A 15463-nucleotide genomic window follows, 5' to 3' on the forward strand; every position below is an offset into this window, starting at 1 on the left:
TCATAAGCTTGATATTCTCTCTGGTTTAATTTTGATACTATGTTAAGTAAGTTGGTTATTGGCTGTGTTCTTATCCTCAGTCTGCTGTGTTATAGTATATGCATTTGTTTTGCTGTGGTCATACATGCTAAAGTGGAAAACCGTCAATGTTACAGTGATGAGAAATTCAGTGTTAATTTTGTTTCAGGGCAGCTGTTTTCAGGATAATTGCAATTAATTTCAACAAATGCATTCAGATTTGCAACACCTGTGGATTTTGCCAAGATTACTGTTGCATTTTGATTTGACTACCTTATAACTGTACTCCTCAGCACATGCATTTCAGGGCAGTATTGAACCTTTATCAAATTTGACTTTTGACTAATAAAAATAAAGGCAATTGGTAAAAAGTGTTTTGCAACTTTGTGAAAGTATATAGATATAATCACCATGAGCCGTTTCATTTTTGTACTTTATTTACAACAGTGAGTTAATTGAGCCACTGACCAAGCTTGAAATGATTTTCCTGTGCACCCTGTGCCTATATTTGGTCAAAGGTCCTCTACAGATGCATGTGCATGTGTGACCGTCTACAGTTATATGGTCTAAATTTGCATGCACAGAATTCAGCTGCCAATGTGGGGAAGCGCTTCCTCCATTTTTGACAATGTAACCATAACTGTTACTGTGTTTGTAGTTAGCACTTGCAGTACATGACAATCATTGTTGTGTTTTGATATCTGGTATGCCGTCTACATTTTCATTGCTCCAATACTCAATCTGCCTGCTTGTTCTTCCTCCCCCGTCTGTCTGTGGTTGTATGGGTTGTGTTCTCATGTATGCTGGGGAGCTGGTTTCGGTCAATGACTGGCTGTTGCTCATTTTCCCTCTCTGGGTTTCCTCTCTCAATGCTTGCAGCAGCAGCAGTTCCGGGGCCAGGTCCAGGTGCAGTCCCTGGCTCTCAGTTTGGCACAATAACCCGGCAGATCTCTCGGCACAATTCCACAACCTCTTCCGTCTCTTCTGGGGGCTACAGGCGAACTCCTTCAGTCACGTCTCAGTTTTCTGTGCAGCCCCATGTTAATGGAGGGCCTGTTTATCCTCAGAACTCAAGTAAGGCTCATTGCTTTTCTCTTCTCTATGCTGCTTTCCCCACATGCAACAGATGTACACCTTGTTGAGCATTCATTATAGTTACTTAGTGCTTTATTCTGTACTTATGATGTACAATATTTATGGTTTATAATGTTCCATGAAATGCATATGTGCACACTTTCCACATGTATGTACTGTATGTGAAGATGTACAAGCTTTTTTTCCTTTTTGGTTTTCACTGCAGAAACACTGTAGTGCATGAAACACATTGAATGCCTACCCCACCCTTAATTAGAAAACTAGTGTTTAATTTCAGTGCACCACACCCTGTACTTGTTTGTTGAGTTCTGTTTTGATAATGAAACTGTTATCAGGGGCCCCATCTACGTAACTGATGGGAGGGTAGTCTGTCAGGGGGGTTGTTTGTAGGCATACATAATATTTTGGACAGGAAAAGTGCAATTTGGGTTCATTGTATTTACCATCTCAGGATGTACTTGAAAAGGGAGCAACATCCAGTAAAAGCCATCCCTATCCACACAGCAAATGAAGGCATTCATGCACTGCCTTTGTCTGCTGCCAGCTGAGTCATGAAAGAAGCAACTGCAGTCGGGTCTTTTAAAGTGATGAACAGCTATTAAATTAGACCTTCACTTTCTCTAGTCCATCTCCCCTTCAGCAGCTAAAGCAAACTGCAAAATAACAAGTTTAATCTGTTAAAATGGTGCCGGCCTTCCAACCAAGAACCATGCTGTTCCATTTTCTGTGTGTAATACAAGAGGTATTCATATAACCAATTCATATTGTAGGAAATGCTCAATATGCTGCTTCTTGCCTTTTGTTTTATAGATTTTCCCCATTGATACTGATCTGAATAGTATTTGTTACATTGACAGAAAAAAAAAATACATTTCCACTGTAATTTGCATCAAGGGAAATGTCGGTGTGGTTTGAAGTAATTTGAAATGTAGACATTTGTGCTGGATATTTGCATGTAACAATTTTCAAATAGCAAACAATGTTCAATGTTATTGGAATTGAATGACCTTCCAGATGTAGGAGCGTAGGCCAACCCACTTTACAGAGCATTTTCTTGTAAAATATAATCATTATTTTACTAAAAAAAAAAAAAGCTTTTAGCAGATTAATTTTAGTTTCCCAGTAGTTCTGTAGTCTACCCTGCAGCTTCCCACCATAACACTATAACCATGTGAAATCTATTTCACATGCATTTTACTAGTCCAGTAAGCTTGCTTGTTTTTGCTGCTGTGTGTTCAATGTTGAGTTGATGCATCACTGATCTGATATAATTTGCTATTGTAGACACTGCAGTGAGGCAGACTTAACAGGGGGTCCATTGTTCAAACCAGTTTTGGAGTACAATAAGTAGCCAGTAATATTACATTTCTTACTCTCTTGGTAAAAGAACATTTCACATGAGGTATGCTCCTCAGAACTAGTTCTCCAGATCGTGACAGACTACTTCTCTAAAGCACAGCAGTACACTTCAAATGGGTTTAACCAGTTTTGCTGCATGTGGCTAGTTTAGAGGAGGTGACTGCAGTGGCAGTGAAGGCTTAGGTGGCAGCCTTTTCCTGCATTCATTTGCCATGGTCTGCTACTGGAGCTGTTGTGTGAGGAAGGTATTCTGTTGAAAGAGGAAGAGTCTCTATACGGTGTGCAGAATCAATCTTTCTTGAAAGAAAAACAAAGCCGAGGCATTAGTTCCAGATGAGTGGAGGCCCCTCCTTAGGGACCAATAGGTACATCTGCTTGACATGCGGAGAATTCCTGGGCTGAGCGTCTGCAGGAACATGGTCACTCTCAAGATGCGCTCCAAAACACAGGCTGCTCAGCCTGACCGCACACCTCCCACTTCACACGTGTTTTCAATGACGCAGAGAAAGGAAAACCGAGTGGATGGGAAGCTTGTGTTTTGTAGATTTTATTTTTGAAAAATGCTAGCAGTTGCATTTAGGAAGGAATAGTGTACATCCTATTCTACAATCTCCTCAAAGTTTCTGAAAAGATGTTTACTAAGCAATCACAGAGGTACCAAAATCTGTACCACCTCAGAATTACTATTTTCACACTGTGGGGAAATTTCAATTGCATTACGCACACAACCATCTTGTGCTTTTGCTGCTAGTGTTTGGATCAGCCATCTTTCCAATTCAAAAATCAGTTTTGAACAGTACAGGCATCTACATATTCCTTCACCTATTCCTCTTTGTAGATGAATAACCTGCAAGGATTAAAGAGTAAATATGACGTGCAAACTAGATTTGTTGCACTATTATCTGTAGTCATTTACTGAAGTCTCGGAGGAAGGCACGCAGTGGCCGAGGCATTTCCTTGAACTTGGGCAGGGAGGGGATGGAAGTCCCCTGAAGTTGAATTGCGGTTTCGATCAGGAAGATTTGACCACAGGATTAACTCTCCGCTCTGTGCTCAATAGCTTGGCCCAGACCAGGATGATTGCATGCCTACTCAGTGCAATATCTTGGTCTTTCTGGAATTTGAGTAGCTGGGTGAATTAGAAATATTAAGCGAAAACGTAGGTGGGACATTTCTATTTTAAATCTACAACAGTCAGATTGTGCTCATTTGGACTTGAGGCAGCAAAACCCATAGGAAGTTTAGTGTGTTTTTCGGAGTGACTCCAGATCCTCAATAGAATCTCTGAACTACAGGATGTTGGCAGAAGGAGTATCCAAGTCCTCGGTTTCATTCATGTTTGCCTTTGTTCCCCGTGACTGACATCTGCTTATGTTTGTCTCCTCCCGTTTTATCCTGGCCCTCTTTCTCCCTCTGTTTGTGTTGCTGCTTCCAGTGTCTATCGCTCCCCCTCCTCCCCCTATGCCTCAACTGACTCCACAGATACCTCTCACAGGCTTTGTGGCCAGGGTGCAGGAAAACAGTAAGTCCAGAAACACCTAGCTGTCTCTGAGAGTAGCATGCCTCACACACGAGTCATCGTGCCGTGTTTTTGTGTTTTGTGTTGTAGAACTAGCCATTAAAATGTCTTCTCGCTGTCTGTCCTTTCATTGTAATCCTCCTTCCTAACACTTCTGATCAGTGCAGACTGCCATTGCCACATGCAATAATGCTCCTAGTTTGGATTCTCTGCACACTCACACAATTAACTGTTGACATGAAAACATACCATTAAAATGTGCTTTTTAAAACTGTTATGGGGCCTTAGCCAGACAAATTAATTGAGCCGAAGAGAGACAAAAACATTTGAAGTTCATAAGTACAGAGGTAGAAACAATTGTGTAATCTGTGACTCATTCACATTTTCAGTTTTTAATTGGTGCAAGCACTTATGTTAAAGACTTAACCTCTGACAGTTCATTTTTGTTTAATTGATTCTCAAAATACATTTACTTACAACTATATTAAACAAGTTATGTTCTATGGTAATGCTTGCCATCTTTTTTTGCTGGCTACAACATCCTTCAAGTGTAATGTTCTTGAATGCATTTGGCACTTGGTATTGCTTGACAACAATTCCAGGACACAGTTGGAACATCCTGGCAATATTGCATGTGTAATGACTTGCTCCTTTAATGTAGAACCTAAATTTCCATATACTCTGCTCTGTTGCATTTATGAATGGCTTTATAGACTCGTTACATTTAAGACTTTGAAAAATCTCATTCTAAATACTAATTGTATGCATCCTAAATTGCAATGGGAAACCATTTCACTGTAGGTTGCCATCATGTGGTGATAAAAATAATTGCAATTTAACACTGCAACAATCTTTTTTTTTTTTGCAAGGTAGCAAGGTGGTTTAAAGGCATTCCTAAGTTGTGGTTATATTCTATTATAATTATAGGTTGGTCATATTAGGATATAAACCTAAATATCCAGTAGTATAGTTATTGAGTTTTGAAGCCATGCCTTTGTTGATGGTGGGGATGGGAGTGGTGAGCTAGTGACCATTACAATACTAAAATTAAGTGCTGTCTTCATGTTGGTGACTCATACAGGTATTGTTTAGGGCCATTATGCTTTCAGGCTATTCAAAGATTCATCCTTCATTCACTGAGCTGCTCTGTGCTGCCCTCTGTTGGCTTCAAAAGGAGCAGTGGTATGACCTCTGGGTCCAATTAGGGATTTATTTTCCTGTATGTATGTATTTATGTATGTATTGTCCCTCCCTCCCCCTGTTTGTGTTCTCCATTTGTTGGTCTTCTGAGATGAGGGCTGAAATTAACAATTCATGAAGGACAATATGCAACTTAGGAAATGCTGGGAAACACAAAATAGCTTTTGTAGAAAACCAGAACCAGATTTGCTGTATGAATAGAGCACTGCTTTACCTGGTTCCCTGGTAATGTCAATAACACTGAAAGACTAAGGTACCCCTTCAATTTCTATTTAATGATTTGCTGGCTTCAACTGAATGAATTAAAGGTACATAAATGGGGTTACAGGTATGTCTGTTCTTAACCAAGGACTGCAGAATTACTAACAAGCCTTGAGTAGCTGAAATGCACACTTAAGCCTCTTGCTTCTCCATGACTGCATGGTTCACAATAGAGGGCTGCCACTGCAATGCATGCACATGATATATTCTGGTCTGAAGTGCATGTTGGCTCAAGTGAAGGATGAGGAGCGTGTGGGTCTTGTCTTGCCATTCATGATTGTTTACACACTGTTCCAGTTGCGGACAGCCCCACCCCCCCTCCTCCACCTCCTCCTGATGACATCCCAATGTTCGATGACTCCCCGCCCCCCCCTCCACCCCCGCCCGTCGACTACGAGGATGAGGAGGCGGCCGTGGTGCAGTACAGCGATCCCTACGCAGATGGAGACCCTAACTGGGCCCCCAAGACCTATATTGAGAAAGGTAAGATTGGCTCCTGAAGCAGGCTGTGAGGGAAGTCTCGCGTCTTGTTGAAATTGAGACAAGGTGCAATTCTCCAGGACCGTTGCTGCCGTTTTAAAAAGCAATACAGGCATATTTTATTTTATCCAGAAGTTTGAACATTTAACATTTGTACTTGTAAATTGTACACTTAAGCCCTAGTTCCCATGAAACTTAAGCTGCAATTTTTTGACTTTCTAAAATGTTGTAATGTATTGCACATTTCTGCATATTAGAAAAATATATTTTTACATATCTCTGTATATTGTCATTTAAATTTCTTATCTGATGCCCTCATCCAGGGCAACCAGCAATTGTTCCAATATATCACATTTTTACATAGTTACTGATTTATACAGCTGGGCTTTTACTGGAGCTACCTGGGAAAGTACCTTACTCAAGGGCAGGAGTTCCCAACCCTCCTGGTTTTTGTTTAAACTGAGCTCTCAATTATTTAATTGAACCTTAATTGAAGTAACACACTGCTTTGCTTTGACTTCTTAAATTGTTCAATACAAGAGTTGGTTCTTTAATAAGTTCTTGATACAATTCTATACTTAAAACCCCTACTGACTAAAAAAAAAAGTTAAAAGGGTCTCATTTAGGAAAAATGCTCAAGTGTACAACAGCAGTATCTCCCACCTGGGACTGAACCCACGACCCTCCGCTCAGGAGTCGATTCCTAACCACTGCTGCCCAATAGATTTATAGATGTGTGTATGTCTGGGTGAGCTACAAAGTCTTTTAAAGAGAAAGAAAGGTAAACCTGGATAATGAAGATCATCTTTATGGTACACCAGAATACATCATTGTTTCCTGCCTAATTTTGAATAAAGCCTTGGTAACCAACTAAATGCCTTTTATTATTTTCAGTGCCTGGAATATATCATAGGTGAAGTGTTTCTGATTTAATTTTATTTCCCCCCCCCCCCCTCCTCGTGGTACAGTTGTTGCAATTTATGACTACGCAAAGGACAAAGATGACGAGCTGTCCTTCATGGAAGGTGCAATTATCTACATCATCAAGAAGAATGACGACGGCTGGTATGAAGGTGTCTGCAATGGAGTAACCGGCCTCTTTCCTGGAAATTATGTGGAATCCATCATGCACTATGCTGATTAAGATAGAGGGGACCTGTATTTATTCAGTCATATCTAGACAAAAAAAAAAGTGAATTGAACTTCAAAGCAGTTAAGTGCATTAGGATATGACAGAATGTTTGTTCCTTTTCAAATTACAAATAAAAATATCTATTTACTATGTAACTTTTTTTTGTTGTTGGGGGGGTGGGTGGGTGGTTACTGAAAGGTATACTAAGATTAAATAAAATGGTATGGTTGAATATTGATAACATGCTTATGTCCAGTATGTTCTTTTGGTCTAAAGACAGTTGTTGTCATATTACTACAGAACTGTACATAATGTGAGCAGCTGCCAGTAGGTTGTCTGTAGTGTGTTCCTTTGAGTGTCTTTCACAGTGTCTTGACCAGTCTACACAAGTGAACATGTCAAGTAGGGATTGCTTTATGAATCAGGTTTGAAATAGTGTCATTTTTTTCCTCCCAGTTTAACTGACACAAAGCTAGTCTAATGCATTTTTGGATGTTGTATAATGCAAATGGAATTGCTTGTCAGGTTATTTTTTATTTTAATTTTTAAGACTAATGGTCATTCCTGAATAGTATTTAAAACTTGCTTAAAGCATGCATTCAAAAAAATGTATTGTAACCTATACTTTTTAATCCATTATGCTTCCATTATGTTGTAATATTTACAGTGAGCACTCTACTTTTTTGAATGAAATGTGTCTAAAGCATTTGTGGACTTGTTGATGGTCTTATATTTTAAATGCTCTAATTTGTATTTAAACATTTGATATTAAATTTACATAATGAATTTTACATCTGGTTACATATGTAAAACAAGGCTGTTATTTTTGGGGGTTTACCTTAAGAAGAACGAAAGTCTAGAGTTTTCTTCCCCTCCTCTTAAAATAAGAACCACTTCAATTCTTGAAAATAAACCTTACAATGCATGAATCCATCCATTACCTTGGGAGAAGGGGAAGCAAGGAACGATTTAAAATCATTTACACTTGGTGTGCATATTACTGGAGCCGGTTAACAACTACACATTTTTGTTAACAATCCTAATGTTACCAGATATCATACAGTGCACTGTAGAGATGTCTATAGGTTTATTTTCCCCTTTAGATTTCATAACTTGCTTGCTTAAAACACTGCCACATTGAAACAATCATTAGAGAGATCATTAATGGTTATGGACCATAGCAATCTATGCATTTTTACTTTCTTTGATGAATACAATATATAATTTGCTAATAAGAAGGTAGAATTAATCCAGTAGCTTATATAATTTTCTTTATAGTGATAGTGTTTCAGTTCAAAACTCAGGTCTGTGCTATGTATTCATTACAACTATTTATGTAGTTTTTCAGTTAAGTATAGTTTTTTTATTGTCCAAAAGTTTTTGTAAGTTTTTAATTGTAAAATGCTTTCCTATCTTTGAGAAAATTAATGTAGGCAAAGATTTTTATACTTCAGTAACAATTATCTTCAGTTTGGGCCTTCAATTTACCATATCAATATATTTTAAAAAATAAATCATTCCCCTTGTATTAAAGAGAATGCAGCCATACATGTGGAACCTAACTGTTAATGTGTTGTAATGACCACTAATGTTTAATGTTTCGGGATCCTGCAGCTAACAACACCTTGATACTTTTGTCTGTTTGCTTTGTTATTATTAAACGTTAAGTGTTCTGTAACTTAATTCTCAAAAAAAAAAAAAAAAAAAAAAATATCTGAAACTTGTCTCTTTAATTTGTATATAACCTGTTAATTGAAATTTATGTACAGTCTTTTATAATAAATCATTCTCCTATTATAAAAAAAAAAAAAAATGCAATTGTTACTGTGGTGATTTTTAAAAAAGAGGCAGGAAGCTTAAGTTAAAAAATATTGGCTTTATGGTCAATTTAAATACAATTTTAAATTGTGGATTAAGGCCTCGGTTGTTATTGAGAACTTGTACACCGTAACGTTTGCAACAGACAGTATATGATTACACACACAAATCAGCCTTGCTGTGTGGACGGATTTTCATGGACATTGTAAACAAGTCCACACGACAGTAACGTCTCCTCTGATCTCATGTCTGGAATCGCCTTGATTTTTACAGTCCCTGTTGTCTCCAGAGCATCAGTTTTATTTGTTTTTGTCTTTGGGTAAGACCAACTGTGCATTGCAGTATACAGTACAGTGAAGGGAAGGAATCTAATCCTCTCTTCCCCCTCTGTGAACCTAACGGGTTGCTGATGTAGGCTGGGCCCAGTGGTATAGCTGCCTCCAGTGAAAATCTCTCCGGGGTCACTTATTTCGAGTCAAGATGATCTCGGTCAGCTGGATGAGAGCGTCCCTCTCCGGGGAATGATGCAGCTTGCTTATCTGTCGAATAGCTTCTTGGCAGTAACGCTGGGCGAGGTAGTTAGTTTGTTGAACACCATCGCTCTAAAGGAAGGAAAACACACAGCAGTTAGTCACTTTTCTGATCATATTTTAGAATGAATGTAGTGACTAATTACAAAGGCAAATTACAACTAATCCAAATGGTGTGTTTTTTCCTTACCTGTAATACGTATTTCCATGCGTTCTCCACATCGCCTGCTGAATTGAATCTCCTCATTATCATCACGTGCAGTTCAGGAAACTGAAAAGAAATATATCTTAACAAGCCGATTATACTATTTTGAATTTAACAATCCCATTTCGGCATTAGGCTAAGTGAAACAATGTAGTCGATTCTTGAAATAATGTACCTATGTTTGAAAGTAGTTCACTATTTTCTAAACCATGCGAGACACCTACAGTGAAGTGATTGGAAGCTGCCAGAAGACTTTCACTTTCAGGTTTATCTAAGAAGTCTTCTATATTTTATTTTTAATGTTGAAAGTGATCATTTTAAATGTAAAATATGAAGTTAATTTTACATTGTGATTTTAAACTATTGGTACATGTCCACTGGAGTTTATGTATATCATAATTTTAAATCTATACTCATGGTACCTGTACTGTATTAAGTAGTCTTTTAAACAGTTAATACTAGAATTCACATTTTCAGTAGCGTGGTACCTGCTGGCAGGCAAACAAGACTGGTCCTGTGGCCAAACCCAGTCGAAGATCTGCTGCCGAGGGCTTCCCTAACTGATTTGCACAAGACGTGAAGTCCAACACATCGTCTATGAGCTGCAAAAACAGGAAAATATACAATGTGTTAAGATGTGGAATTGTTGGGACCAGTCTGAAGTGGAGACCCTTCAAAATTTTGGTTTGATGGAACCCTGTAGGAATGATGTAACTATTTTCCAGGTGTATTTGAGAAGCCATTAAAGAATATATAAAACGTCTTAAGCAAAATGACTAAACGATAATTACCTGAAATGCAATTCCGACATTCTTCCCGTATTGGAACGCAACCTCGTGTACCTCCGGGTCAGAGCTAACTAGTATAGAGACCTTCAATTAAAAAAAAAAAAAAAAAAAAAAATCTCCAATCAGCACATTAACTTTTTCAATTTGTTTTAAAACATCATCGTTTCTCCTTAATTTATGCTGAAGACAGAACGTACATACTGCTTTACAACTGTTTGCTATAAGACTGGCAGTCTTCTTAAAGGTTTTCTCGAGGTAGTGCTTAAATCTCTCGTTCTCATTTTCTTTAGATCCTAGCTGCATGAATTCACCTGGAAGAAGAAGATTGCTATTAGTTTGAGATGTTCTTAGGATATACAAGGTAACAATTATGCAGGCATCTACGAAGGATACTGTCTAATGCGTATAGTCCATTAACAATATTGGAAGCATTTACCAGAAACATATCCCTTCAGTTATGAATAATTACTTTTTCTTTTGTCTTAAAATATGGCTCATAAATAATTTGTCACAGCAGTAAGACAATGATGGTGGTCAATGTAACTCACTATGGTTCCAACATATCTCCTGTGTTCTTCATTTAAAACAGAAAAGCAGGGGGAGAATCCTCTCACCTCGCACTAAGTCTTCAATCACTTGAGACAGGACTGCCACCACAGTGTTGTTGCCAATTCGTGCAAGAGCCATGGAAGCAGCAGACAGGATAAAATCACCAGCCAGGATTGCCTGAAACAGTCAGCAATGGGTTGTAGAATTCACACAGTACAAACTGACAGATTTGCACATCCACTTTAACACGTAAGTGTTCCCAACCATTTTGACTATATTGCCAAACCATAATGCCCTTTAGATTGTCTAGCAAAACAATGACAGCAGCAAGACTTCATAGTGTCGGTCCAAATCACGGGCTTACCTTTCTCTCCCCCCAGATCTCATTGATAGTGGTTTTCCCTCGTCTGGTATCAGATCCATCAATGACATCATCATGAACAAGGCTAGCTGTATGGATCATTTCTGAGATCATAGCTATTGAGCGCTGACATGGAAGCAAATCTCTTCAGAAGGCAAGAAAAAAAAACTATGGTCAGAGATGTACATTTTTAAGCAAAGAATAGCTTATATAGGAGTTGTGATTTAATTTATATAATAGGTTTCACTGTGTATGAACATGTTACGGTGACGCGATCGCTCTATGAAGTCAGTACAGTGTATAGCTCTCCCGCATCAAGGGACTGGTCTCTTGGTGTCACAAGTGTGTCGCTCTACTGGTGGAGCTGTGACGGTGCAGTTCGAATCTAAGAAGGGGCTCCAACCTGCAGACGCTACATATACAGTTCTGTGCAAATAGTTTGGCAGGTGTGAAAAAATGCTGTTAAGTAAGACTGCTTTCAAAAATAGACATGTTAAAAGATTATATTTATCAATTATCTAAATGTAAAGTGTGTGAACAGAAGAAAAATTACATCAAATCCATATTTGGTGTGACCACCCTTTGCGTTCAAAACAGCACCAATTCTTCTACGTAAACTTGCACAGTTTTTGAAGGAACTCGGCAGGTAGGTTGGCCCAAATATCTTGGAGAACTAACCACAGTTCTTCTGTGGATTTAGGCAGCCTCAGTTGCTTCTCACTCTTCATGTAATCCCAGACTCAATGATGTTGAGATTAGGGCTCTGTGGGGGCCAAACCATCACTTCCAGGACTCCTTGTTCTTCTTTACGCAGAAGATAGTTCTTAATGACTGTCGCTGTATGTTTGGGGTCGTTGTCATGCTGCAGAATAAATTTGGGGCCAATCAGATGCCTCCCTGATGGTATTGCATGATGGATAAGTATCTGCCTGTACTTCTCAGCATTGAGGAGACCATTCATTCTGACCAAATCCACAACTCCATTTGCAGAAATGCAGCCCCAAACTTGCAAGGAACCTCCACCATGCTTCACTGTTGCCTGCAGACACTCATTCGTGTACCGCTCTCCAGCCCTTCGGTGAACAAACTGCCTTCTGCTACAGCCAAATATTTCACATTTGACTCATCAGTCCAGAGCACCTGCTGCCATTTGCCTGGACCCCAGTTCCTGTGTTTTCATGCATAGTTGAGTCACTTGACCTTGTTGCCACGTCGGAGGTATGGCTTTTTGGCCGCAAGTCTTCCATGAAGGCCACTTCTGACCAGACTTCTCCGGACAGTAGATGAGTGTACCAGGGTCCCACTGTTTCCTGCCAATTCTGATCTGATGGCACTCCTGGACATCTTCCGATTGTGAAGGGAAGTAAGCATGATGGGTCTCATCTGCTTCAGTAAGTTTCCTTGGACGACCACTGCGTCCTCAACGTTGCCCGTTTCTTTGTGCTTCTTCAAAAGAGCTTGGACAGCACATCTGGAAACCCCTGTCTGCCTTGAAATGTCTGCCTGGGAGGGACCTTGCTGATGCAGTAGAACTACCTTGTGTCTTGTTGCTGCGCTCAGTCTTGCCATGCTGTATTATTTTTGACAGTAAACTGTCTTCAGCAACCTCACCTTGTTAGCAGAGTTTGGCTGTTCCTCACCCAGTTTTATTTCCTCCTACACAGCTGTTTCTGTTTCAGTTAATGATTGTGTTTCAACCGACATATTGAATTGATGATCATTAGCACCCGTTTGGTATAATTGTTTAATCATATACCTGACTATATGCCTACAAAATCCTTGACTTTGTGCAAGTGTACCTAGAAGAACTGATGCTGTTTTGAAGGCAAAGGGTGGTCACACCAAATATGGATTTGATGTAGATTTTTCTTCTGTTCCCTCAATTTGCATTTAGTTAATTGATAAATATAATCTATTAACATGTCTATTTTTGAAAGCATTCTTACTTTATAGCATTTTCTCACACCTGCCTAAAACTTTTGCACAGTACTGTATACTTCTACTATTACTGGTAGAATTTGCCAATTTCTGTCTTTGGACACACTGCTCTATCATAGACTACCTCCTTGTTAAGCCAGTGATATATTTAAACAGATGAATAAAACAGATGAATAAGATTAATATGTTTCTTCTGGTTTAGAACGGTTATGTGACTTGGTAAAGGGAGGTGCCATTTCTAGGTAACACTCTAAAAATGCCCAAACTATTTATACTTTCATAGTCTTGCAATGGCACATAGTTTTTCACAGCTATGACACGTGTTGTACAAGCCCAGCCCTGTCCTCAACAAATAACCCAGTCATGCAAAACAGGAACGGGAGGGATAGCTGTGCTAAAGATCCTCAGATCAGCACTGTGATGACCTTACCCATCTCTCTTGCTGTGAAGATTACACGCACGGGCCATTAGCACCACAATCATCGGTCGAAAGGCCTTCCCCTTTCCGTCAAAGTAGTAATCGCACAAAGATTTCAGCTCTAATTTGGAAATGAAGAGCTCCTGCAAATGTAAGGTTTGCAAATGGTTGAACCTGTCAAAATGGAAGACCCAAACCTAAATCTTCACTGTATTCCTGTGCATTGATGCTTGTCCACCCATTTTTCTGACCCTTATACCAAGAATACTCATTTTTTTATCTAGACGTGTGTGCTGTACAATGTCACTCCCTTCTCCACCCACTTTTTAAGGATTATTTATTTATTTTATCTAACCATTGGTTACACTGGGTACTATACATTACTACTACCAGAGAGGTTATAGATATACAGCCTATCATATGGACTGTATCCACTGTTTTCACTTCAATCACAGAAGACCATATACGAACATCTGTAAAACCTAATTAAGGTATTGAATTGCCAATAAACGAACAACTACAAAACAATGAATGATCAGTAATCATCAGCAAATGACTACAAGTATCCCTGGCAATAATTATGAAATACAGTCATACTGACTTACCTTCCTGATATCGTCATACAAATTGTTCAAGTCTTTCTGAGCGAGTTTAAACGGGTCCTTTAACTTCGCATCAGTATGTATTTTGTTGCAGCAGCATATATTTTGTGTAGTGTGAAATCTTGAGTTGTGTCTGGAAAAGGGACATTTGTTTTATTTTTTAGCAACAGGTATTAAAGTCACAGTGAATAAATAAATACATACAGTTGAATCCAATTTTACAAAACATACCTCCACAAAATACTTGGTTTCTTAGCTATATTTAGATGTGGAGTTAATCTGCCTGTAGATAGTACCTGAAAAGAAAAAGAAAACTTTTAATAGATATGGTTTTCACCTTATAGCCTGGAATTAAAATGCATTACAATTATTATTTTCTCTTATCTCCCCAACAACCAGCAAGTGACAAAATATTCTAGATACAATAGTCCAAAAGACTCACAGCTGTAATTGCTGCCAAAGGTGTTTCCACCAAGTATTAACTTGGATAAGTATTAAGACTTATCCAATAATTACGTGTTTTCCCCTTAAGAGTGTAGAGTATGACGTGTAGAAAAGTGCAAACATTTAATTTACATGCATGAAACTCTGATGCACTTAAACAAACTGCAAACAAGTTAAAGTGGATGCAGACCTCCTATAGGCACTGTACGTTTCAGCCTTCATCTATAAATACCACTGATCTGTTATGTACGCTTCTAATTTAGAGGAAGTGACCTTCTGGAGACGAGTGTCAATTCTTTACTGAATGGCTGTGACAATATACTGTGTCGTCCTACACTGCGAGCAACAATCACATTTGCATGCACCTTTTGATAAATAATCCAACACAGAACAAACAATGCAATTATCCGTTTCTAATGTGACAGGGAGATGGGTAATGAACTGTACTCGTTGACCTTCCCGGGTTTAGATCAGCCCGCCCATGTGGATCTCTCTACCTTGTTTCCCACGCCGCTGCCGGATGCAAAATGGTCTGCTGCCCCATTTCTGCTCCCGGAGGCGGTCGCCGCTGCAGCACATCTTACGGTAGTGCCATAAACTGCATTTAACAGCGATGCCCCATTGATTCCTGCTGTCCACCTGCTGCAGTACCTCCACGGCAGCGCCATGTTCTCCCACAACCACCCCTGGAAGGCGTCGTGCACTGCTCGGCAGGAAACGGAAACGCGTAGTGGACTGAAATGGGC

General features: G+C 39.2%; 2 protein-coding genes across 7 annotated transcripts in view; one reads left to right on the plus strand and one right to left on the minus strand.

Moving 5' to 3' along the window:
* The window catches only part of abi1a (abl-interactor 1a), a 47036-nt gene extending 39824 nt beyond the window's left edge, over nt 1-7212 (plus strand). For 3 of the 6 annotated variants that reach the window (XM_066718015.1, XM_066718024.1, XM_066718043.1), the window contains 4 exons: nt 898-1092; nt 3908-3994; nt 5750-5935; nt 6901-7212. In XM_066718015.1, the coding sequence (XP_066574112.1) occupies nt 898-1092; nt 3908-3994; nt 5750-5935; nt 6901-7076 (644 nt within the window). In that variant the 3' untranslated portion in view covers nt 7077-7212. The remainder of the gene's footprint in view (nt 1-897; nt 1093-3907; nt 3995-5749; nt 5936-6900) is intronic. The other 3 variants (XM_066718034.1, XM_066718059.1, XM_066718050.1) reach the window with 2 other exon arrangements.
* A 1540-nt stretch (nt 7213-8752) lies between these two features.
* Nucleotides 8753-15413, minus strand: pdss1 (prenyl (decaprenyl) diphosphate synthase, subunit 1). Its single transcript, XM_066718071.1, has 11 exons — nt 15215-15413; nt 14505-14569; nt 14277-14406; nt 13684-13814; nt 11319-11460; nt 11020-11131; nt 10607-10716; nt 10409-10489; nt 10106-10219; nt 9603-9683; nt 8753-9484 (listed from the first exon to the last, which is right to left on the minus strand). The coding sequence occupies exons 1-11, from the start codon at nt 15383-15385 to the stop codon at nt 9344-9346; spliced, it is 1278 nt and encodes a 425-aa protein (XP_066574168.1). The 5' UTR covers nt 15386-15413; the 3' UTR covers nt 8753-9343.
* Between the last annotated feature and the right edge of the window lie 50 nt (nt 15414-15463).

The sequence above is a fragment of the Amia ocellicauda genome, chromosome 2 (genome assembly GCF_036373705.1).
Source record: "Amia ocellicauda isolate fAmiCal2 chromosome 2, fAmiCal2.hap1, whole genome shotgun sequence".
Classification (NCBI taxonomy): Eukaryota; Metazoa; Chordata; class Actinopteri; order Amiiformes; family Amiidae; genus Amia; species Amia ocellicauda.